At 34.2% G+C, this 26,793-nt stretch overlaps 3 protein-coding genes and 1 long non-coding RNA gene across 4 annotated transcripts; 2 read left to right on the top strand and 2 right to left on the bottom strand.

Moving 5' to 3' along the window:
- Nucleotides 1-389: 389 nt before the first annotated feature.
- On the bottom strand, nucleotides 390-1,715 carry LOC132605389 (F-box/LRR-repeat protein At1g67190-like). Its single transcript, XM_060318549.1, has one exon. The coding sequence runs from the start codon at nucleotides 1,713-1,715 to the stop codon at nucleotides 459-461; it is 1,257 nt and encodes a 418-aa protein (XP_060174532.1). The 3' UTR covers nucleotides 390-458.
- Nucleotides 1,716-5,831: 4,116 nt separating this feature from the next.
- LOC132605388 (probable protein phosphatase 2C 23) lies at nucleotides 5,832-8,557 on the bottom strand. The gene is made up of 4 exons (XM_060318547.1): nucleotides 7,393-8,557; nucleotides 7,191-7,304; nucleotides 6,254-6,518; nucleotides 5,832-6,162 (listed from the first exon to the last, which is right to left on the bottom strand). The coding sequence occupies exons 1-4, from the start codon at nucleotides 8,512-8,514 to the stop codon at nucleotides 6,047-6,049; spliced, it is 1,617 nt and encodes a 538-aa protein (XP_060174530.1). The 5' UTR covers nucleotides 8,515-8,557; the 3' UTR covers nucleotides 5,832-6,046.
- Nucleotides 8,558-13,649: 5,092 nt separating this feature from the next.
- LOC132607050 (uncharacterized) lies at nucleotides 13,650-19,162 on the top strand. Its single transcript, XR_009570125.1, has 3 exons — nucleotides 13,650-14,249; nucleotides 17,156-17,212; nucleotides 18,675-19,162. It is a non-coding gene; the product is annotated as an uncharacterized LOC132607050 (long non-coding RNA).
- A 1,508-nt stretch (nucleotides 19,163-20,670) lies between these two features.
- On the top strand, nucleotides 20,671-25,546 carry LOC132605387 (uncharacterized). Its single transcript, XM_060318546.1, has 4 exons — nucleotides 20,671-21,482; nucleotides 22,344-22,429; nucleotides 22,514-24,047; nucleotides 24,652-25,546. The coding sequence occupies exons 1-4, from the start codon at nucleotides 21,317-21,319 to the stop codon at nucleotides 25,248-25,250; spliced, it is 2,385 nt and encodes a 794-aa protein (XP_060174529.1). The 5' UTR covers nucleotides 20,671-21,316; the 3' UTR covers nucleotides 25,251-25,546.
- Nucleotides 25,547-26,793: the final 1,247 nt, after the last annotated feature.

Here is a 26,793-nt window from a genome sequence, read left to right as displayed (position 1 = left end):
CATAATCTGTTGATACACGGCACATATGTGAATGATTGATGGAATTAACTTAAGGAGGAGCATTGCAATAGCCAGACATCCAACATAAAATTAGACAATTCTGACTAGTCTTGTAAACCTATCTGAGATTTATATGCCAATGGAAAATATAGAAAACCACTAGTACTTTTTACATGTATAATTTTCGTCTATGATAATCATAAATCGAGTAACATGATTAGCAGGGACTCATATAGGCACCTCTATTTGGATTGAAGACTAATAGTTGTGAAAATAGAAACCAAGAATGCCCAAGTGAAAAGTCAATTTAAAATAGCTTGAAGCACAAATTTATCTGGAAAAAGAAGTATTGCCCAAATAAGTAGAAAGACCATCACCAGTAAGGATCATATTCCTCAATGCACTATCTACAATTCCATATTTGACAATTTGAAGTCCAATGCAACAGTTCCTCAAATCTATACATATTTAAAATGAATATCTACACGTAAGTATTTCCTCATAAGCCTTACAATGAAGGTTGTGAAGTTAGCTAAGATATGACATTCTTCATGTGTGTTGACACCCGAGACAGCCCCCAAAATGACTAACTTCCTCAAATTAGGGCACCTTTCCAGAAATTCCACCACCCAATCTGAGAAACTATCACTAATCACTTTCCAGCCAAGCTCCAATACAACAAGATTTTCCAATTGACGATATCCAAGCAATCCACACTGAAGTTCCTCTCTAAGTTCATCGGTCAAGGATAAACGACTTAAGTGAGGAAAGCAAGCAGAAGTAGCCTCAGTATGCATAAACTCATCGTCCTCATCTTCAAACATAACAAAGCATAGACTCATCCTTCTTACTTTTGATAACCTTACTATCATATGATGGAAATCGGACCGAAATGTTGTGAAATTACTGACCTTCACAATCTCAAGATTTTCAGCATTCTCACCAATATCAAGAGGGAAGATATCGACATTATCCAATTCAAGGATTCTCAATGTCCCATTGCTCAGAAGCGCAAAACTCCCAATGTTACAATCTTTTAAGTGCAGCTTCTTAAGGCTATCAGCCTCCAAAATGATTTCTCTCAACTGAATGGCTTCAATACGGATATCTTTCAAAGAGTTACTACTCAGTCTCATTGAGAACTCTGGACCAGACGTATCAAAATCCATATCGTCAAGACTTAAGACCTCAACTTTGGGGCAGGCAGAGAGCAAATTACTCAGGTCCAAAGTTGATATATTGACATGGGTCAGTGATAGAGATCTCAAACAAGGAAACTTTTGGTAACTAGATCCAAATCCGGTAATAGTATTCTCTGCCAGATCCAACAGTTCCAGACTCTGGCGACCACATTTTTCAAGTATATTAAGGTTTGGGGTATCCGCATTGTAATGTAACTGGCGCAAGGTATCTCTTGTATACATTAGCCAAGCAATCACCGGAGCAGCAGAGAACCCAACATCGTTTTTCAAGATTATTGAAAGACATTGCAGTGAATTAGTCTGGAAAATTGTCTGAGTTATAATTACTTCAAGCCTGCTCCACGGGAGCTCATCATAAACAGGCCAGTCATTTGAATTAAATGTAAGTGCATCAAGATGATTCCTCCGAGCTTCTCGCCACTTCCGGCAAGTTAAAGATGCAACTACAACATCTCTTGCAGCTCCAAGCCGGGACAATATGTTACCAATGATCTCGACAGGAAAGTACTCCATCACCTCCTAGTAAAACAAGTCGGAAAGGGTTCTCAGAATAAAGATGCTATAGACCAAAAAATTTGCAATTGAGACACATATTCCAATTTCCACCACAATTATAGCCAAGCCAAGGAATGATTATCAAGCGACCTAAAGTCCACCATTCACTTACTCTCACCAATCCATGAATGGAAAGATGTTCATAAACAAATTGAACCACAAAACAAAATGTTCATAAACAAATTGAACTACAAAACAAACCTCAAATCACACTCTTCAAACAGAGATTGACAATAAATCTCATACCAATCTTGTGGAAAATTGAGCAAAAGATGATTACAAGCAAGCCAATAACAGACCAGCAAAAGGAAAATCTACTGACGAAGGGCTCTTCCTTAAAAGATACAGAGGATACAGAATGGAGTTTTGGCTTCAGAAGCAACTCTCAATATATCAAGTTTTATAAAAGTATTGATCTTTGTTAATAATGTCAGTTAAACAATTAGCTTGAAGTCTGATATCATCAAATTACTACTATTTTGTTAAAATGATAGATAAGAAATGAAATTCCAAGTTCATTCTTCTACTAAAAGACCTTCAATTATCTGTGGATCTCAAGAGTTCCAGATTAGTTAAAAATTTACTTGTATTATTAGACATAAGATCATTAACAAAAGCATAAGCAACAATATCGTAGACTAGCAGCAACTACAACACAGATTAGCAAACTATTGGGAACCCTATACCCCTCTATCTGCAAAAGCGGTAACAACATATTTTAAAGGATCCCCAACAACATGCCTAGTGTAATCTCGTGGGGTCTACGCAGACCTTACCCCTACCATTGTGGGGGTAGAGAGGCTGTTCCCAATAGACCTCGGGTCAAAAGAAGATTTTAAATGATCCCCATGTCAACAAAAGCTTACTCCCTCTGTTTCGATCTGTTTGTCTTACTTCCTTTTTAGTTCGTTTAAAAAGAATGTCTTTGCTCTTTTTGACAACTCTTTAATTCCAACTTTCCACATAGCATATTTAAGACCACAAGATTAAAAGATACTTTGGTACATTCTATTTTTCTTAAATTTAAGCTCACAAAATTCAAAAGTCTTCTCTACTTTCTTAAACTCTGTGTCAAATCAAAGCCAGACAAACAAATTGAAACAGTGGGACTATTTGATTTTCATAAAGATCCTTATGAATCAGCCAGATAAATAGATGGACTATGTATAGGCAAATTTGCAGCCAATTAACCCTAGCCTCTTAGACTTCAAGACTTTTCTCCCTTTTCTTCCAGAATAGAAAATGGAAACAGGCAATTACACAAAGCCTAAAGGAAACATTCCACTAAAGGTCCTAATTAAACATGTTTGCCCAAAGAGACAATTGATTTTTTCACTTTACCCAAAAACAAAAAAATTGGTGGCATACTAGGCAATCTGATTTTTTTTTTTTTTTTTTTTTGAATAATATTCAAGAAAAGAGTCTTTCAGAAAAATTCTTAGAATTAGAGGGACTCCTCTTCTTGAATGAAATGATCAAGGAATACTCAGGAATACATCTCTAAGAGTTTGGGTTAGGAATCCATAAAGAAACGATTCAATTAATCAAGATACAAAATGAGAATCATATCCATACTTGGATTTAATGTTATGATATCCGATTATCTCAAAGAAAGTCTTCATAAGTTGCAGTATAAAGCCGGTAGCTAAGATTAATCAAAGAATTTACTCCATCATATTCAAATTATCAATATACATTGTCTCAGAAGTGGTGCAAGAAATGAGAATTAAACTCTTCACTTGAAAATGACATATCAAATACAAAATGTTTCTGAGTACATCAGTTTCATATCCAAACAAGAAATCACTATTACAGAGTAAACATACCTTTCGAGACTTGGGTTTTAGTTTCTTGATTTGTACAGATTTTGCAAACTCAAAGCTGAGGAACTTTTAGCGCCAAAAAACTAGAGTGAAATGAAGGCCTAGCCGTTGTTAGCAGTTAGCAGGAACTTTTTATTTTATTTCTTGCATAATTTTAGAGTACTCCCTCCAGATTTATCTATATCACATTAACCTCCTTGTGATTTGAGATATTGCTCCAACCTCCCTTATTTTAATCTTCTTGTAATAAAAAAATTTTAAATGATGAAATTTTAACAATATTCCAAAAGTGCCCCTTGAAACCAAAGTTACGGGCATTAAAATTTTTTACTCCCTCGGTCTCAATTTATGTGGTACACTTTTCTCTTTGGTCTGTCTCAAAAAGAATGATACATTTTCTTATTTGGAAACAATTTAACTTTAAACTTTACCTTTTACGCTTAACGAGATGATCTATAACCACACAAATATCTTTGACTTATTTTAGACCACAACATTCAAAAGTCTTCCCTTTTTCCTTAACTTCGTATTCAGTTAAACTATATCATATAAATTGGGACGGGGGAATATTTATTACTACTATATTCTTAAGAAAAAGAAAGAAGTATCACAAACCTGATTTACTTTTTCTTTTTTGAGTTTATCTACAGAAGCTGAAAGTATTTAGGCAGGGCATAAGTCATTACACTGTTTCATTAACTCATTTTAGTTGGATACTTAAAATAATAGAGTATAACAATGCGAACATACTAAAACATGCAGAATAGCATAGTACTGCAGTTTTAAGAATTGAGTAGATAAAGAAAAATGATCAACAATGACTCACATAATTAATAACAAAAAAAAAAAAAAATGTAATAAAATTTCTTGCAGAAAAAGGGAATATGAAAACAGAAAAGGAAGGCAATATATTAATTTTGTATAGAAGAAGTTTTTTAATACCTACGTAATCCTGATAAAAGTACGCAAGAAATCTGAAAAATTCAAGCACGCGTGAAATTTTGGAAATGAAGTTTTCGACAGCCATTAGTCCCATAATTAGTGGCTCTTTCATTTTGGTTTCAAAGGGCATTTTTGGAAAATTTTGACCAAGTTTTGTTACAATAAAATTAAAATAAGGGAGTTGGTGTAATATTCCAAATCACGGGAGAGGTTAGCGTGATATAAGCAAACCAGGAGGGAGATCTCTGAAATTATCCCTTATTTCTTTCTAAGTTTTTTACCCTCCTTTATACTTTGTGGCCATAAAAATAAAATTAATCACTTTGAGACATTTTGTCACCTCTTTTGCTAGCTTTAAATGTTTACAGCTGCTAAAATGACATCTTAATCCGATTAAATTAGTTGTCTGTGGATATACCCAATTTTAAAACCAGTCAGTAGTTTCAGCTTCAACTTTCCTCTTCTTAGGATTTTGGCCTTGCAATTTGGAGCTGAATTTTAAAGTTCTACTTTAAAACCAGTGCTTGTTTATGACATATGAATAGAACTTCAGCTTCAATTAAAATTATGATTTCAATTTTTAAAATATTTAATACATGACCAACAATAACATACCCAGCCAAATCTCATAAAGTGGCGTCCGGGGAGGATAGAGTGCATGCAAACATTACGTCTACCTTGGGAGGTAGAGAGACTATTTCCGGTAGACCTTCGGATTTAATACATGACCCATAGTTTTAAATTTTGCAAAAAAACATAATTTAAAAATTTACAAAAAAGGACCCAAGCTCGACGTCAAAAGATTGTTCGTACCATGTGGGAGGACTATATTAAAAAATAGCTAATTACTGCTTAAAATTATATGTATTTGAAAGTTTGTAATAACATATAATCGCAAGCATTTATTTATAAAAGCAACATGAAAATATGTGATTTATTGTTGTGACGCCTTGAGATATTGTGATACCTTTGTTTATGAACATGAAAATATGCGATTTATTTATAAAATTTGCTCATTTGGTAAGATTATATAATAATTCGGGAAGTTCTGATAGTTTTCACAAATTATGAATTTTCATGTTTATAAGAAAAAGTAAAACTTTTGATATCTAAATTGCATGTCCAAACAAAATTTCGACTTCAACTCAACCTGATTTCAAATGACTTGCTTTCAGCATTATGCCACTATCCTTAATCCTCAGTGAATTTTTCTTCGATATGGTACTCAATAAGACTTTGTTGCACTTGAAATTATTCTCCAGAAAAAACTTTGGAGACTACAAATAAGCAAGAGATATGGAAACAAATGAACAAAGTCAAAATGAAGGCAATTTATTGGCATTTCTACAGTATCCAAGCAAGAAGTTTCTGCCTCCGTCATATTTAGCAACTTAACCTCTGTAATTTAAACAGTACATCCACTAAGAGGAACAAACGTTAACCACAAAATTAGTCTGATCTTTTCTATATTTTTCCGTCCTTTCTGATGATAAAGAGTTCAAAAATTATCTTTGCATCGATGATCTAGACAGATGATTTCCATATCTTTCCTTCAAAAGATATAATGATAATTGAGACATCATCATGGTACCTTCGACGATCTCCTGGTGGCATATCAAGAAACTCATGGAAATCCATGCCTGCAAAATACGGAAACAAAGTTCTCGAGTTGAATTTCTAAGATAAATCAGTAGTTACAGATCGACGTACAGATATGGTATTCGCGATTACCAGCTCTCTTAGCAGCTCTGAATAACACTTCTTCGACAAGATGCTGAGATGGATCACCCTCGGGGAATATAGACATGAAGGTCTCAACGTGAGAGACTGCTTCTTCATTTATGAAGTATTGGTAAAGCCCATAAGAAGATAAAATCAAGAATCTGTCTCTAGGGCCAAGCTTATGGTAGTAAACAGATGGTAAGCAGTTTATGTAAGGGGAATTTCCAACATAGTCAATTCTGAAGGCCTCTAGAAGTGCATTGTTCCATTTGGGCTGTAGAATCACACAAGTCGAAAATACATCAACACTAGGTCGAAAGCATAGTAAATCAAGAAATCGTTTAAGTCACACCTACAACATTATCGCGTTAGAAGCATGCTATTGAGTTCAGGTGAAATGCAATTGCAAATACAGTAGCAAGTTAAAAAGATGTAGCTCAGTGAAATAAAAAAATCAGTTAAGTCGCAGCCACAGCAAGATTGCATTAGAAGCATGCTATTGAGTTCAGTTAAAATGCAATTGCGAATGCAGTAGCACGTTTAGAAAATGTAGCTTACTGAAATCAGGAAATTATTTCGGTATAATTTCAGAGACCTCCAGCCTTCAGGTTTTGCTTCGTAATAGTAACCTCCCCCGCGGTTTACGAAATTACGCTTACCTCCCTTGCTTCAATTTTTTTGTAACATTTCTTTTGACCTATTTATTTTTAATGTAAGTGAATTATAATTTGACCTATCTGCCCTTTCTAATATTAAACTCTTCTAATTAAATACTTTTTATCGAATTTTCTTATTTTAAACCACAAGGGAGGTAATCGTAATATTGTAAACCACGAGGGAGGTAAGTAGCAGCCACAACATGATCGCATTAGAAGCACACTACTCAGTTCAGGTGAAATGCAGTTGCAAATACAGATGCAGGAAGCAAGATTAAGTTTAAAATTACCTCTTTGAGATAACCTGCCCCAAAAGCTCGAGTAACTTTCAAGGAATCCTTCACTCTATCATTTTTAATGACAGAAGCATCATCAGGATGTTCATTTCTGATCCTGAAAACTTCCTGCAATAATTCATAAGACAATCCCAAGAATTAGTATATGAAACATGAGAAAAAAATTTGATCTATATAGACAGGCTAGAATTTGTACCTCTTTAACATATGTGCGATGATCCATGGTGAGTTGACAAGAAGTAAGATTAGACTCAACTCTATAGAATGCATCAACGCTACGTAGATTTTCCTCGTTTATCCGATCCAAATTGCCATCGGATTCAGGATTTTGAACCAAAATTGCTCTGCTATCTCCAACATTCATCAAATAAACATCCTTACCATTCAACAACATCACTAAAACACAAGATCCCATTAAGGCTAACTCATGATTCTCCTTCATCATCATATCAGCCATCTCCATATACGACGCCTCAGTTTTCCTTAACGCCTCTGACAACGCCTTCAACACATCAAAATGGTTAACTCTATTTGTTCCCAAACTCTTCAACTTCTCATCAAATTCTTGATTCTGAACAAAAGATTCCAACTTAACACCTGAATTTACCAATGGATCAGTTTCATCACTTGTCGAATCCTCAGAGATTTCTAACTTGTCTTTCCATAACAATCCCTTAAGCTCCTTCAAGACATTTGAGTAAAGATTGTTTAACAGAAAATCACTAGCATCAGGCCCGTTAAATCCATCGTAAATCCCAACAAAAACCCATCCATGTTCTTCAGAAACCACTATGTGTACTCTGTCTTCCCCTGTTTTCCCCTGAGCCCACTGATTCTCCAAAGGGAATGATGTGGAGCTACGCTCAATCGGGCCAGACAGAAATCTCCTCTTGATCGGGCCTGAGCCCAAGCTAGTAACTCGGGCTATTGGGCCTGACCGAACAGAGGCAATAGAATTCCCAGGAATAAACTGAAGAGGATGGGAAGACAATAAAGGCGAGCTTTCAGAAGCTGAAGACCTGTCAGTATAAGGGTAGAAGTCGAAAAGAGAAGTAGAAAGAGGGGTGGATATGAAGGGTGATATGGAAGCACTAGAGATGGTTGGAAACGTCGTTGTTTGGCTGATGTTAGTGGAGATGGTTATGTTGGAACAGTCATAGGAGAAAGATGGGTCCTGGTAAAGGTAGCAAAAAGAATGGCTTAAACCATCGTTGTCGAGCTGATCGGAGAGTTGAACAGCAATATCGTGGCGTCTCTTAGAGATTTCTCCAACGTCTTTGGAGAAACAGAGCTTCAGTTTTCTGATCCCATTTCCCATTTTGAGTTATTCTCTATGTTTCTGTGGCCTGAATGAATGAGTATTCTAGTTTATATATTATCACATGTATGAAAATTTTTCGGTTCACATTAATAATAAAACATCTAAAAAGAAGATAGGAAATCCATCTCAATAAAGACAGGTATATCTAAAGCTGATTATTATCATTAATGATTCTTGACTGAAGTTAAAAGAAGATAGATAGAGTTAATGTTTGAATATAAAGAACATAACGGCTTGTTTGGAAGGTCGTCACCCATTGTATTGTATTATTACCGTTAGTTTAAATACATTGTTTGTTTTGATTGTTACTTTAATTTTATTGTATCGAACCGTTATATCTATCGCTACATAACAACGAAGAGTCTTATGTAATGACCGATTCGGTGTTATAACTTTGTTACCTTATTTATTTTTCTCATTTTGTCTTTATTTATTATCTTATAATTATAGTTTATTCTTTATCATACCTTTATCTAATATCTCTATATTGTACCCTACTTTTCTTGTAGATTAATTCTTCAAATTATTGATGTCTAGCATTGTGTAACGACGAAAAACGATACAATACAATATAATATGGTACATTATGAAACAATAAGTACCAATCATCCAAACAAAGTGTAAATGGGTTAGGGAGGAATATGAAATTTTTTTAATTTGGAAGTTCATATCAGGTGGGTTTTAATTTTAACTTTAGTAGTCCTACTTAAATTCAGGAAAAGGTAGAAAGAGAGATGGAAGAAAGGAGGAGTTCACTTGTGATATTTAATAATTTAAAGGTTAAAATATAGTAGTGCCTATGTGTTTTTGCGTGTGGGCGTTGACATTGATTATATGAACCTTTGGTTGATGATTTTTTGTGTGGGGTAAAATGGTGGTTTACTACATTAACACTATCTAATTAAGCAAATGCACTAATTAGACTGTCCCGTCGCTTAAAATATTTTTTGTATAAATTTACCTTTAAATCATAAGAAGTTCCGACAAATATTTTTATGATTAAGGTTATTAATGTTAAAAAGAATGTGCAAATTGTTCTTGTCAAATAATATGGAATAGACAGAGCACGAAGAATACATGTATTCCGCAAGATCAACGTTTATAAATAGATGGGAAAAGGTGCAAATATATTCCTCAACTTTGCGATTTAGAGCAGATATGCCCCTCGTTACAAAAGTGGTGCATATATACCCCTACCGTTACAAAAATGGTGCAAATATACCCCTGCAGTTACAAAATGGTGCAAATATACCCTTTTCACTAACGGAATTTTTTAAAAAAATCATTTAATTTATTTTTTAATTAAAAAAAAAGTCTACCTATATTTTCTTTAGTAGACATAATTTTCTAAAGCCACATGGTAATTTTTTTTTCTGGTGTCGGGTCTGGTAAGTTTTAAAAAATATCTCCGTGACTTTAAAAAAAAAAAAATTAAAGTCATTTATTTTTTGACTTTAATTTGACTTCTTCTTTTTTTACTTTTTTTTTTTTGTACCATTAGAATACTTTCTTATCCTACATGTGCTTTGAGATCGTACTTGATTAAATAAATATAGTTGCATGAAGCAGCATAAGTGCTAACCTGATTTTAAAAATAAAAAAAAGCTACAACGTTAGGTTATTTCGAACGTCAAGCATCTGTAGATCTACTAGTGATAAGGTATACATAGGTGGAAATAGACTAAAAGGATGGCTATACGGTACGACATTTCATTAAAATCACAGAAAATAAAAAATTCCTAATAACCTAACGTAGTCTATTTCCACCTATGTATACCTCATCACTAGTAGATCTACAGATGCTTGACGTTCGAAATAACCTAACGTTTTAGCTTTTTTTTTTATTTTTAAAATCAGGTTAGCACTTATGCTGCTTCATGCAACTATATTTATTTAATCGAGTACTATCTCAAAGCACATGTAGAATAAGAAAGTATTCTATTGGTACCAAAAAAAAAAGTAAAAAAAAAAGAAGTCAAATTAAAGTCAAAAAATAAATGACTTTAATTTTTTTTTTAAAGTCACTGAGATATTTTTTGAAACTTACCAGACCCGACACACCAGAAAAAAAAATTACCATGTGGCTTTAGAAAATTATGTCTACTAAAGAAAATATAGGCAGACTTTTTTTTTAATTAAAAAATAAATTAAATGATTTTAAAAAAAAATTCCGTTAGTGAAAAGGGTATATTTGCACCATTTTGTAACTGCAGGGGTATATTTGCACCATTTTTGTAACGGCAGGGGTATATATGCATCACTTTTGTAACGAGGGACATATCTGCTCTAAATCGCAAAGTTGAGGGGTATATTTGCACCTTTTCCCTAAATAGATTAAACCAAACTTGAATGAACAATTGTCTTTCTATATTGAATCGGATACCCAAAGCTGAATTTTATATGGCATTCAAATTATATAGTTGGGACTCAAATTAACCCATAGGGTCTTAACTCAAAATATAAAAAAGGATTCACACCCTTTATCATTTTTTCCCTTTTCAATTTTAAAGAAAAAAAAGATAGTCATAACAATTTCTCATGTTAATGTCAACTTCATCTTTACCTTAAACGCCCAAGATTGTAGTTGTAATCTTAATTTGTAATTGGCAGCATTCAATTCATTGCCATCTACAATATTATCATCCTGATCTTTAGAGGAAAAGAGAGCAAAAGAAAAACAGTCAAAGTTTGACATGTAAAATCTTTGACTTAAGAAGAATGAATCATAATGTCAGATTACTATAATCTATTTTCTTAAATTTGTTCAACACTCCGGGAGACTATTAATTAATATCTCAACTGTAAAGAAAGCAAACAAAACAATTGACAAATTAGTCGTGGCAAAAAAAAAAAAAAAAAAGAAGTTATGTTTGAGCAAAATCAGCAAATAGTATCGTATTACTGGTCAATTATGCGTTAAACTAAAAACTTACGTTACAAAGATTGTGGTGTGATGGATAGGATCACGGGAAAATACTTTTTTTGGCGCGGATTGCCCTTCTTTTGGGGTGGCCTTTAATTTTTGCCTCTCAAATTGGTAGTCTTTAATATTGAGTCCAGAAAACCTTTTGAACCAAAATATCCAGACCAAAAAAAATGTTACTAAAGTAGTAAATTATTGCGTTAAAGGAGGCCCCCCATTTTTTTTCCCCTTCTTTTAGTTAAACTCCTCTTTCTTTACACTTTTTTACGTTTTTTCTTTACACTTTTTTACGTACTTTAGCCATAGATTAATCATGCTTCGGGACTCCAAAACTTCAATATTTTATATAGAACCCTACTTATTTTTGTGCGATTAATAATGTAGGCTCAATACATCAAGGATAAGCAAAACTTTGGATTGTCGTTTTAGTGGTTGAAAAGTGCTCGAAGTCCATTTTTATTTAGCTTTAAGTTATTTATGTTTTAGGGTTTCGATTTAAGCGTGTTATTTTTTAGTCAAAATTGCATCATTCATACCGATCTCAAAATAATTAAATTGCATCATTCTTAACAATATGAAAACACTTAAACTTGTTCATTAACTTGGAACCCAAACTTGTTAAAATACAATAAAAGAAAAAACTTAAAATACATGAGCCTACACATGCCCTTGAGTTGATCTGCCGCTAAACATACTAATATTCTTCAAATTAACAACATCATCATAAATTAAACATAAAACTAAAATCACATTCTTAATCATCATCAGAATTGAAGTCCTCAATATAATTCAGTAGATAACCAAAAAAATTAAGTATAGATATAAAAAATGAAACGCTTGTTACTATAGTGATTTCTTAATTTATTTACTTCTTCAAATGTTGAAATTGCTTACGAAAAATACTACTCCCTTTGTCTCAATTTATGTGATACACTTCCCTTTTTAGTCTGTCCGAAAAAGAATGATACATTTATATATTTACAAATAATTTAACTTAAAACTTCTTTTTTACCCTTAACGAAATAATTTACATCCAGACAAATATCTATGATTCATTTTAGATCACAAGGTTTAAAAGTCTTCTTTTCTTTTTTAGACTCCGTGCATAGTCAAACTATGACGGAGGGAGTACTATATCATTGGATTGGATCCCCCACTTAGCCAAAGGTCTCGAGTTTGAGCTCTGAAAAAAAAAAAAAAACCTTAATAGGAAAGCGCTTCTTCTTTAATGAGTCTTGCGCAACACGAATTTGATTAATCGAAACCCCAAAATAAATATCGGATACCGGGTGGGCCGGGAAATACGAATTTACAAAATTTCATATGATAAGAAAAGACATTTTTATTATTGACACAAAATTCTAGGACTAAGCCGGAAAATGATACTCCATATACAACTACTTTTTACTGATGTGACACCTGATTTTTTAAGCCAAAAGATAAACATTTTTTGTGCGGAGTGCCCTTCAAATGCACTGGTGTTTAATTTTTTCCCCTTAAATTGTTGGTCTTTAATTTTGCTCTTCGCCTAAAATTTCTAATTTCCGGTTTCTAAACCCTGCTCAGTAAAAAATTTTAAAAAAATTCACCAGGTAGAACTTAGATTCACAAGGCAGAATTTTAAGGCAGAATTCTGCCTAAAGGTAAAATTTTGCCTTAAGGCAGAATTTTGCCCAAATCTCTACCTTAAGACATAGTTTGCAGGTAAACTCTGCCCCATCATGCATAATTTGCCTGCAAACTGTGCCTTAAGGTAGAATTTTGCAGGCAAACTATGCCCGATGGGGCAGAGTTTGTAGGCAATCTCTGCCTAGCGATTTTTTTTTTTTTAATTTTTGCCTGAGCTGGGGTTCGGACCCGAAACTCTAAGATTTTAGCCGAAGGGCAAAAGTTAAATTCTTTTAATTTGATGGACAAAAATTAAAGACCACCCCAAATTAAGGGCATTACTGCGAATTGCCCAAAGATAAAAATCATTAAACCCGACTCATTTACTAGCCCGGTTAGTTCTAATTCGTGTTGAATAAACCCACTAAAAATAAAGCGTTTTACATTAATAATTTTTTCATTCTTAAAATTATAACCCGATAAATCATATATATATATATAAAAGCAGGCAAAGGGCCGATGACGTGGCGCAACAAATGTAGAGATTGTATTTATCTTTTTTTACATTTTTTGGGAATTTTACCCTACCTTTACACAAAGAAAAGACCAAAATAAAACCCTTCGGAATCCGCATACGAAAATGACACCGATTAAAAAGATGAACCGTTTCTTACCATTAGTTATTCTTTTAGTATATTAAAATTTTATGAATAGCCCCTTTTTGAGATTGTATTAAAGTTTCAATCTTTTCCTGTTTTCTTAGAGCTTTGAAAATCTGGATGATACTTTTTGATTGACATACTCCATTTTCCCCCTCTCAGTGTATCGTGCCTTCTCTTCTTCTACAACCTAATGTTCTCTTCCTTAAAAGATTGATCACTTCTTCAAATTTCCCTGCTAATAATATCTACTTCCTACCCTCACTGACATCTTCACTACCATGTTACATTTACTTCTGCTTTGGGTTTTTATATCAGTTCGTATTTTATTCCTTCCGTTGCTGCAGAACTGGATAACAAGCACTTACAAGTTCATTCTAAGTCAAAAAAAAAAAAAAAAAAAAACCAAACATGCTTATTTTTTACGCCTATGAAGTGTTCGCAAAAATGACATACAGAAATCACCCACAGATTGAGAAAAAATCTAAGTTGGAAAAACCATTAATGTTGCTGGTGATGCAGAGTAACAAAAGAAATCAGAAGTCAGAACCTTCCCCCTCTCTCTCTCTCTATATGTATTGTTCCTTCTCACATTTTATAATCTATTTTTCTCTTGCTTCACGTTTGTTTGTTCGATTTCCTTATTTTTCCTGGCTAATATCTGCGTTCTTCCCTCATTGCCTCTTCATTTTTTGTGCTACACTTACTTGCGCTTTGGATGACATGCATGAATAATTAAATGCACATACGTATATATCTTTCGACGTGCTTTGCAATCTTTAAAATGGCTATTTTTGGCCGTTGCAGACTTGCACTTGTTTCTTTCATGGTCCAACCACAGGCTCTTTCACTGGATGTTCTCTAAAATGACAGGGTTTCTCATGTATTGTTCTGTTGTTACCAATGATGACTAACTGTTTTTTGATTCAGGAAAGTGCTCATTAATTCTCTTAACATTAAGTAGTTATTTATCTGCAGTGTTTGTTCAACTACTGAATATTTTTATTCAATATATATTTTCGTAATACTAAACAGACCTTGAATAGTTGTGATAATTATATTGTATAATCTACATGTACAAAGTCCGCCAATAATGGCTATAAATGTTGATTATAGTTTAGCGATATGGAGTTTAGACTGTATTACATTTTTAACTTTCAGTATAATTTTATTTTTCTTCTGATTATACAAAACTCATTGTTATATTATTATTACTATATTCTGATTTGCGAGTTATGATACGAACAACATTGTAATAACAAGAAAACAACTTTTTTGCAGCAACATTGTAATGATCAAAAATCTATTAAAGAATTGTCTCGTATTATTACATTTTTATCATAGTGCTCTTTCTCTTCCTTTATTACGATATGTTTCTTCCTTTCTGTGTCAATTTCAAACAGATCCTACAGGGTCTCAATACTAACGGCCGCCAAGGCATAGAAGAAATATTAATGATAAGTAGTTTACGTTTCTAAAAATTATCCAAATGTACAAATTCTTGAGAGTGGGGTTTTAGCAGAGAATGAGCCCAAGCATATAGATTCAGGTGAAACTTTTGTATCCTCTTCTCCTTCTTCCTTTCCGTCTAACTTTCACAGTGTTTCTCTTTAGAGTGTGACTAATGTATGAGATAAAGCCTGAATAAAGAAAGACTGTGATCAACATGTTGCATTGTATGATCACTGAAAACAAAGAAAGAACTATCTCCCTCTTTTCATTTCCTCCGTCAAGGCAAAACCGAAATAGTAAGTAATTGTAGAGAAGTTGGACGAAGAAAGAAAAAAAAAATAAAGAGACGAACTGGCAGTGGGAGGGGATAGGGGTGCAGTGGAAAATGATCCAAAGAGTGTTTCAAAGAAAAAAGATTAGATATTTAAACTGGGAAAACGCAGGTCTCTTAGGATCTTCAAAAGTCCTGATAAAAATACAGCAAAACACATTTTTCATTCAGTTCCTCGAAACATCTCACTATCATCACATAACCAACCATTTTATTTATTTCTTTGTCTCTTTTGGCTTTGATCTGTAGATGTTTCTGTTCTCATCTCTGTGTATGTTTTCTCACTTTTTTCAAGGCGTTTTAGGTTTATTTTGGCAGTAATGGGGACGACCTCAATATGTCTATTTTTAGTCTTCATTTTAATGACATGCAAGATTTCTCATTAATCTTAGATCTCATAGATTATATACTGGTTTCCTCGAACTTAGGTTTCCTCGAATGAACTTCTAGACCTCAGTCATATATATGGTTCTCTGTCATTGGAATCCAACTCCATGTTTTCAATTGTGGAATTGGATCCTGCTGGTAAGAGTAAGCCCACTATCTTGTACTGTCGCTCTCAATATCGTCTAAAAGCTTTATACATGTATTCTTTTAATTGCTTCTTCTATCTCTCTAATTAAGTAGATCCTTTTTATATTATACAAGTTTGTCCCTGTTGGGTGGAACATCGTTTTTGTAGCAGTAAGGTGTATAATTGATAGAGTATTAACTTTTAAGCACTGACAATATAAGCTTTTTAATACCATCAGGTTAATATGACTTACGCCATAAGTTAACTCATTATAATAAGTCTAACTTGGTAATATAAAAATAAAGTAAATAACTTGCTATAGTTAACAAGTTAAAATGCATGTATAACATTCTGTATGTAAATTTTAAATCCTAACTTATATGCGGTTGAAATTTCTACACGCCTACAGAACTTATGAATAATCATAGTTGTCCCATGTCACTGTGCTCTGTCTTACATTTCAATTATTTTTGGGTTGTAAAAGGTTCTTTCACTTTCCGTAGTAGATTTTCAAATTTCATGGATGCATTATACCTATAATGGGGAAAGTGAAAGGTGTAGAGGTGTAGGCAATGGGTAGTAGTCCATTCATGGCTGGATAAAATCCTCTCTTAAATGATCTGTTTGATGTTAAATTTTAAACTTTTATGTGAAATTTTCTCTATATGCTAATTTTATAAACTTTACTTCAATATTTCTTCCAGTATCACTGATACGATTTAATATATATAGAACTCTAATTAAAATGTTAAACTCCATGTCCAGTGAATATGGGCATATATAATATCAGACGCGGGAGTAGTACTTATGCAATGGTAGTACTCGTGATGCATTTCGTTGTTTCATGTGATTTTACTTTTTTCTTTGAGCATAAAATATTCCCTTAGTATAACCTTCGGATTCATTTATGCAGACAAAGGAACAGAATAAATGCCTCTGTTTTAATCTTGTATTACATAGTACAATGATATACCGAACTAGCAGGCAAACTTATGTGTTTAAGTTATATACACCGATGGCATAAAGTTTTACACTACTGTAATTTTCCAATCTGGGTTTGAAGTCAAATCTTGATGATTGAGTAACCTATTTTCCAATGGTTGAGAAAAGAGGTATACCTAATATTCAAGCACCCTTTTGTTTTTTTTCAGGATAATTGAATGTCCTTCATGATATACTGAGCAGGCAATTGGTAAACTAAAGCTCAGGTAGCATCTGAATCTATTTGGAATCCCGTCTTAGTTTTAATTTTGTTAAGTTACTAATGCAAGTATGAAAAAGGAAATTTATTGTTTGTCCAATCTTTCATTACTCAAGTTCTCTCATGGCTGTGATGCACGCCCTCATATTTTGATAAGTGATTACTTCTGAGCTAAAAGAAGCCAGGAGTGTCATGATTTAAGAGTTCAAATTAAAGGAAAAAATCTTTTGAAAACATCCTTAAGCAATTTTTTTTAATTGGTTTCAGATTCTTAGTTTGTTTAGAGCCAAGAGTGAATTTAGGCAAAGTTGGTTTGTGTTTCTTTCTATTGGTTGCTACTGTCTTGTAGATGCCTTGCCAACTTAATTGATTAATTAACTTAGAACTGCAAAGCGGAATAGCATACAAGGTCTTGAAATGCAGATGTAACTTATATCAAACTGCATGTGTTGGATTTACGTAGGTCTGAACAAAAAGACTTGCACAAAGTTTTTATAGTTGGGCTAATTAGGTACACAAGTAACAAAAATTATTAGTAGCTCTATTCATATTAAGATCTAGATATTCAATGGATTGATTGATTGATGATCGGTCTAATTGGTCGGGTTTCAAACTTATACTAATTCCGTGTCTAATGTAAGAGTTGAACCCAAAAGTTTAATGAATTTTAACAACATACCCAGTGAAATCCCACAAAGTGGGGTCTGGGGAGGTAGAGTGTACGCAGACCTTACCTCTACTTTGGGAGGGTAGAAGTTTAAAGAACTTCAAGCAAAAAAAATTGTGAAGCTTACTTTTATGTTAGTTCGATATTTTTGCAGTACTTGCTAATTAATTGTATTTGTTGGGATGGAAGACTTAATTTACCATCAGAGCTCATATGTGACTGGATAATACCATATATTATGAAGATGAGCACGTACGAATGGAGCAATTGCTTGAGGCTGTGGATCGAGATTGTAAAAATTTTAGACTTATAATTGCTTGAACAAGAGAGAATATCATGTTGCATTTACTTTTTTTACTTTTCCCTAAAAGAATCAAATTGTGAAGATCAATTTGTTCCGTTAAGACCTGAGCACACAAGATATGTTGCTCCAATAGCCTACTTCCTGTTTCGGTTGCCTATAGCACAAACATCTGATCAACTGGACTGCAGGTGCTTCTAGGAAAGTCATATCAACTTTCCACTTGATGTGAATATGTAAATTATGGTTCTTCGCGCTTTTTATATTTTGCTACGGATTTTCCTGAATTGGATATGATGATCGATAATCTTGCCTCTTACCTTATCCATGTCTTATTAATCCAGGGGTCGAATGTTCTGCACTCAGTATTGAAGAGTATAGAACATCTTTTGATTTTCTACTTGCTATTTCGAAGATGGATAATAAGCATATTTATTTGCAGTCTTACTTATCTAATATTACTGCAACTTAGTAACAATGTGTAAGTGTATTCTTGTGCAGGTACACAGCTGTACATTCAAAGTAATAACCCTCCAACGCAACTACAAAATATTGCCAATTGAGACGCCGGTGAAATGGGAAACAATCCTGCAGGCTGCAGTAAAAGATGGAAAGGGGGAAGTCTTGCACTGTTGATGAAAGAAAAACACATGTATTACCGTTGAAACAAACTCAATTAGTGCTAAAGTGAGGAAGGAGTTGTGGAAGAGCTTATGCGCATCACGTAATCTAAACATATGTCTATCGTTATTGTTGATCTATGGATGCAAATCATTCTTTAATAAACACTTCCAAAAAAATGTACAATTTTCATGATTGTAAACATTGAATATCTTGCAAGGGAGAAAATGTTTATGTTGCTCTTAGATTCGCTGTAAATGAATCAGCTCCGCTGGCCACTTGTACTGGAAAGAAGTTCAGTGATCATACCTTCCGACATTTTTAAAGCACTATGATATCATATATGGCTATACTTTATGTTTCTGTGTCTATTTGCTCTGTTCATGTACCATAATAACTTAGTTAATTCTCAAAGTCAAAATTCCATTTTTTATCTTTGTTCTAAATGCTTCATCTCTTCTATCTCGACTCTATCGCAAATTGATATATTTTATAAATTTAAAGATGTCTTTTACGATCGCGCGAAGCGCGAGCAATTTAACTAGTTCATGATAATCATGGAAAGAAGTTGAAATGGGAAGGAGTTGAATTGAAAACACTAGAATAAGCGGTTACTATATTTAGAGGGAGAAACGGAAAACGGTTGGCTGATAAATGGCGCCAAAAAGTAAGAGAGGAAAAAAAGGAAAAAAAAAAAACTTGTCCATTATTTTCCACCCATCAAAAAACAAACAACAATTTTAGTCTTTCTCCATCACATTCTTTTATTTTTCTTCAATTTTCTACATTTCTCTCATTGCTAGGTTGTGCAATGCAACTGACACTTTCTGTTATTAGCAAAGGTACGAGGATCACAAATATTCAAAATGTATAATTTTGTCCAATTTCCTTTTACTTTCACAGTGATGCCAATTCGTTATGTTTCTCTAAATTTGCTTATCCGAAACTTCAAAATTAACCCATTTGCTGGGGTTATTTTTATTGTCATAGATCTCAAAACGGATTACTTAGAAACAAAATTAAATTGGAAAGTCTCATTCTTGATAAAAATCCCATTTTGATTCAGTTTCTGTAAGACCCTTTTAGTTTATGTATTGGCAATAAGATAACCTCATGGTCAAATCTTGCATGGAAAGTACAGGTTCGACAAAAATCATTAGTTTTGGTTCAAATTCCCTGTAGGCGTGTTGAGAAATCCACCGAATATGTACATATAATAACATTTAGAACGCATAAACTTCATATCCTAATTTTTTCTCTACTCATGCATGCATTATACTCTTGAATCAGTTGATTGATTGTTTAGTTACTCATATTGAGATACCCAAATTATGAATATCAAACATGGAATTTTACTTGTTAGATGCCAGGTTCGAGTTAGCGTTGGGCATGCAAAATAGTATTTTTCCAGGGAAAATGTTTTCCCTTAAGAAACCATTTTCTAGATTATTTTTCCAATGTTTGGTTGAGTATTTTCACTAAGGTGAGTTAAAATATAAAGAAGTAGCGGAGCCAGTATTTTCACTAAGGAGAGTTAAAATATAAAGAAGTAGCGGAGCCAGTATTTTCACTAAGGAGAGTTAAAATATAAAGAAGTAGCGGAGCCAGTATTTTCACCAGAGAGAGTTAAAATATAAAGAAGTAAATACACGAAGAAGCCGGGGTGATTCAACATATATATAAGATTACCTATCTACATAGTATAATTATCCAGCAAAGGGGTGTCAACACCCCATGGATAAGGGTGGCTCCACCATTGGATAGGGAGTAAAGTAATGTTTTTGGTGATTTATGTGGGTAACGTATTAAAAGTTGTAAATAATTTTTAAGTTTTGATTGAAGTGAGACTAAATAAGAGTTGGGTATTTGTAAAAGATTACTTTAGTCTATAGGTGAGGGAAGCTATTTTCTCCATTTGGTAGAATATATTTTCATTTTAGAAGACATTTTCTAGATTTTAAGGTTGCCAAACACTGTGAAACGTTTTCTTTGTGGAAACCATTTTCCGTCACCCCACGAGGTAGGGGTAAGGTCTGCGTACACTCTACCCTCCCCAAACCCCACGGGTGGGATTTCACAGTGTATGTTGTAGTTGTTGAAACCATTTCTGGTCACCCCAAACACATAAAGTGGAAAATGACTTCAATCTAAAGAGGACTCTCCAAAATTAAAAACTGTAACTTATTGTATTGTCATTGCTATTTCTAATCACCCCTGAAGGTTTATTCAAGGTCAATTCATTTGTCTGCTCTTTCTTACTTCCCTTAAAAAAAAAAAAAAAAAAAAAAAAAAAAATGCCCAAGAACTTTTAATTTCCTCTCTAAAGTTATTTACATGTTCCATCAATGGTTTCTTTGTTTTATTTCGACTAAAGGTTTGGTGCCGCATGAATTCTTATTTTTCTCATTTATCATTAAAATGCATTCTGTTATTTCCTTGTTATATCAGGTGTAGGATGTTGGAAAACTCAAACTCTATTAGGTAGTACCTGTAGCTGATTTACGCTGAGTATACTGTAACACATGGGGAAGGGTTTGCGACACCGAGATTCTAGTTTTACTCGAGAAAGTAGTTCTCCAGGATGCATGTTTGGGATACTTCATCAGTTAAATCACCAACAACATCGGTGGCATCAAGTCAGGAAACGCCTCCCATATATAAAGCAGGCTGGTGGAAAGCACATTGCTGGTAAGAAAAAACATTAGTTGTTGGTAGTATGTTTTTCTCGGCTAGAATACAAATTACGTCTATCATTTTTTCATGCTATATAGAATTTCCAAAGAGTGCAGAGTTTGTGCGTACACGAATTATAAGGTTTAGTGTTGGAGGAGTAACTACATTCCTCATTTCTTTGTTGATCTTAAGCCAGGGGCGGAGCCACCATTCTAGTTACGAGTTCGGAAGAACCCCAGTTACTTTGACTCAAACTATGTGTTTGTATTTAAAGTATGATATGTATAATTAATCTATCTAGAACACAGTAAGTAAAAATAATTGTGGTTTAGAACCCATAAACTAAAAAATTTGGCTCCAACTCCACTTAAGCCTATTGATCATGAAGTAGTATGTCCATATTCTCCTTACCCTTTTACTTAGTGGTGCTAGAAATTTCACTAAGGGTGTTCAAAGTTTAATATATTTGTATAAAAGGTAACTTTTACCTATTTATGTACTCCCTCTGTTTCAATTTATGTGAACTCATTTGACTGGGCACGACATTTAAGAAAGAGTGAAGACTTTTGAAACTTGTGATTCAAAATAAGTGTTGAATATTTGTGTGGCTGTAAATCATTTCATAAAGTGAATTTGTTTCCAAATTAGGAAAGAGGTCATTCATTTTGCCACGGACTAAAAAGGAAATAGGTTCAAATAAATTGAAACAGAGGGAGTACAGTGTAATTTACTATATACTCAGTATAATTTTCGATGACGGGTGTTCAACGGTCTATGTGGCTACGCCACTGCTTTTAGTTCTTGGCTATTATCAAGATTTGACACTTAAAACAAATGAATGAAAACAGGGTGTGATATACTATTTCCTTTTTCCAGCAGCAGGAGATCTTGGGAGTAATGCAACTGCTACTGATTCTGCTAACGTGTTAGAAAAAGTAGATGTCAAATTAGACGATTCCCCTGTAAGTTTCTGCAAAGTAGTATGCTTGGTACGTGCGCAAACATTTGCACATAACTGTTTATGTTAACAAACTTTAGCATTTCAGGTTGTAGTGAAAACAGCAGCCACTCAGCACAAAAGTTCAATAAAGTCTCGTCTAAAAGCTTTGGTCACAAAAGAGCTACTATCTAGAAAAAAGGTTCAACATCGCCGTAGCGTGTCCTGTCCTACAAGAATGCCGCTGGAACAAACTGCTCCTATTCGTTATCTTGGCCCCGCAAATGCAGATCATTCTCCAAAATTTCGTTCAAATGACGAGACTTTGCAGCATCCGCAGAATGGGTATTCTTCCGTTGCTAGTTTGTTAGATCCACCCCTGCCAAAGAAAAGAAAGGATGCTGTTATCACCACCAACACATGTGAGTTGTGTGCTGCTATGGTTGATATGAATCACTTAAAGCAATGTGATACTAACAAGAATGGGAAGCAACCAATTACAAACTTCACTCTTCGTCGTACACAATCACTTTATTTTAGAGAGCGGACTAAAAATGCTTCAATTGAAGAGTCGAAGCTATTTTTGGATGCTCTTGATTTACTTAACATGAGAGAGGAGTTATTCCTTAAAATATTACGGGACCCAAATTCTTCATTAGCGCATCAGTTACATGGTACACATGCATCCAAAGCCTTAACCAAGTCCGTGTCATTTCCTTCCCTTCTGTCACTGGGAAAAATTGCCAGCCATTTAGTAACATCAACAAATTTGAGTAGCGAGGAGGAAGTAGCAAAAGGTGTGCCAACTAGACTTGAATCATTTGATAATGCGCCAGCGAGTTCACCTGGTGGCAAACACAAGCGCCACGATAGTAAACTTGTCCTTGCACGGTTCAGGAACTTGAAGGACAAAATAACACATGCTCTTAAGGAGAGCCGTAAGGAGAAGCGTCGAATCATCATGGACGCTGTCCTTCATAAGGTTCCAAAGGATGTTAAAAAGGGATCCAATCTACTCGAGAAGCCAATGCCAGATGGACACAACAGGAACTTTCCGGAAAGTACTTTTAACACTGCTCACCTCCATTCTCCATTTAGCAAGAGCCAGATGAAATCATTCAAAAGAACGTCATCGCTCAATGACTCATTAGACAGATATAATAGATTACTTGAATCCTGCTTCAGTAGGGACGAAAAACAGCAAAACTTTGAAAGGTCAAGTTCAAGAGTATCTAAATCACCTTCACCAGCTAGAACTAGGCCCATAGTCCTGGAGAGGATTCTTTCTCTGCCTGATCTTAGGCATTACCCGTCTTTCCGAATTGAGGACGCTCCCGAAGCCAATTATTCAGAAACAGTAGATACAGCTGCATCGACTGCATCCAGCAACAACTTAAATTTAGGGGCTAATAGGTCCGATGAACAGAAGTCCGTCGATATTCCTTTAGTTTCAGAAAATAAAACTCAACAAGATTCCAGTTCCGACTCCGAGATTCCTGAAGATTTTCTTGATATCAGCCAGACTTCCAATGACTTTGGTGACTTAAACACAGAGGAGAACTCTGTTCCGGTTGATAAACCGGTTCCTGTTACTTTGCCTGATATGATAATTCAAGAAGCTACTACTCTCCCCGAAACGGCAGGTATATTTTGAGGCAATCTTGCATTCTTTCCCCATACTCCATTTATCTTTCTAGACAGAAGATATTCACCACGAAAATGCTTACAACAAAAAATCTCTATTTATACCTGCTTTATTTTTTTGTGAACTGGTTCTTTCAAAAACTTGATAGGTTATTATTTGGTGTTAATAGATATACTTCATTTCTCTGTGTTAAACAACTGCTGTCCAAACGAAAGCTAAAATACATGCATTAGGATGATACTTTTCTAATTTCTAGCACATATTATATATGTTTCTTCATGTAGAATCTGTGCATGTATATCAAGGTTGCTAACTTGCTATACTGGAAGCCTCTAAGAATCATGATTGGTTGCTTAGAAAGTGATGTAAACCTTCTATTTTGCAACTGTATTTTGTTTAGAAAGCTCAGATTGAATTGGAGATTTTGAGCAACAAAATGTACGTAAAGTTTATGCTGGATTATTTTTATTTTTTTTGGTGGTAAAACTTAGGGCAATTAAGCTGATTCGAGTTTATTTTTCTAAAAACCAAAACTTCTAAAAATTTTGCTGTGAAGTTTTCATTGGCTAATTAACAGAATAAATCTGACATTGATTCCTCAGGTATAGCTGAAAATGCATTTGATACCAATGAAGAAGGAATACTAGCCGAGGAACAGAAGAGAAGTCTATTGCAAGTTCATGTGGACGAAAGAAATAAAGCCGAATTCAATTATGTAAAAGATGTGCTGGAACTATCTGGCTTTAGCGGAAATGAATTTATGAACCTTTCAGTATTTGACGAAGTGGGAGGATGTTTTCTTTCTCAACCTGACTGTTCGGGATATGGTGAAGAAAGTGGAAGCTGTGATCAACTTCTTTTGTTTGATTTAATCAACGAGGTCTTACTACAACTTTATGAGAGATCATCTTTATACTGGCCAAAGGCGTTAACATTTCGTTCTTATATCCATCCAATGACTGTTGGCTATTATCTTCTTGAGGAGGTGTGGAAAGATATAAGCTGGTGGATCAACTACAAGCTGGAGAATGACCAATCACTACTCGATGATGCTGCAAGCCGTGATTTGGCAAAAGGTGATAATTGGATGAACCTACAATTTGATGCAGAGTGCGTTGGATTGGAGCTCGAGGATCTCATATTCGATGATCTTTTAGATGAGCTAGTATTCATTGACATTCATTCTCACATAGGTGTATAACATTTCATCTTCACAGAAATTGTTTAGCTAGCGCTCTCAGTTGATCACGTCGAGAGTATAGGAAAAAACTACTGATGAGTAAATATTACTTAACTAAATTCTTCCAGACTGTACAGATTTAGTAGATTTGGTTATTAAGCTCGAGGGAGTGTATAAGAATATGCAGTTTGTTTTAGTAGTATAATCAAGAATTGTATACTTCCTTAGCAAAATCAGCAACTTAGATTTGTTCCATTGAAAGAACCAATAGATGTAAGATTGTACTAGTAGTTTGAAAATGTTTGTGTGAGGATGTCCTATTGAATTCTCATGGTCAGGTGAAAATTTTAAATGAAAAAAGTATTTGTAATCTATGATTTTTTTAAACTATAGGACCAACAGAAAGTATTCAAACTCTTTCTAAAGTGAGAAGAATGAAAATTATCTATATGTTGTGAAAATTAAAAATGATATTACATTAGATCATGCACCCAAAGACTTCCGAATGGATCTCTTTGTTTCTTGTGCCCAAAGACAGTACTATTTAATATGATTTGATATAAGTACAATATGAACTCAACAAGCCAGCTAGCTCAGTTGGTAGAGCACAAGGCTCTTAACCTTGTGGTCACGGTGGGCGTTATCCATTATTTCCTTTTTTAATTTTTGGTATATTTTCAAAAATCTACAGCTTTTGAAAATATTTACGCCACATAGCCCAATCTAGTGTTCGCACTTATTTGATGAATTTACGAAATGTCGTTCTTCAGGAGAGAAAGTGTTTCAATCAACATCGTAGATGAAAATTCTTTAGTTCAAGTGCATCGTCATTGATTAAATAAAAAAAATTTCCATATAACCATCTTTTTCTATTTCTGGTGTTCGCACTTATTTCAATAAATTTACGAAAGGTTGTTCTTCGAGAGGGAAGTGTTTCGATCAACATCGTAGATGAAAATCCATTGAGTTCCATTACTGCATAGTCATTGATTAAATCAGAAATTTCCCATATAAAGCGGTAACAAGACCTCATTGTTAAGTCAAACTAAAGAAGTTGATATGCAAAAATAAAAACTGGATTCATGTAACCGAAAAAGAAACTTGCGTATCCCCTAGCTGGAGGACACGGACTTGATCAAGATCCACTGCTGTTGAATCTGTAAATCTTTTATAGGATAGAAGAGTAGAAGTAAATACCTTGTTAGTTAAATGAGTTCTGAGTTCGGATATCCCAAGAGAAATTTCTTTTAGAAATTATTTCACGCCCTAGGTTCTATTCCTTTTTCTCACAATGCTTTAATAGCGTGATAACATAAACAAGGGTACGACCCATGACATCAGTTCACTTGAACGAGTAGGGAAGGAAAACAACTCCGATAGCTACCAAACATAGAGTTAGCTTTTGCAACTCATAAACCGATCGAAGGATTGATTGACTCTGCCACCAGACTTTGCAAATGGTAGCCGCTTTGGAATCAGGCAACTTTACTGTGAAACTAACTCCCCAAAACATCCATTACCCGCCATGGTTATGAGCTCGTTCGATCAAGGAGCACAAATATTC

Source organism: Lycium barbarum, chromosome 8 (assembly GCF_019175385.1).
Source record: "Lycium barbarum isolate Lr01 chromosome 8, ASM1917538v2, whole genome shotgun sequence".
Taxonomy (NCBI): Eukaryota; Viridiplantae; Streptophyta; class Magnoliopsida; order Solanales; family Solanaceae; genus Lycium; species Lycium barbarum.
The sequence above is the reverse complement of the archived record's forward strand: the minus strand, read 5'-3'. Positions and strand labels throughout refer to the sequence as shown.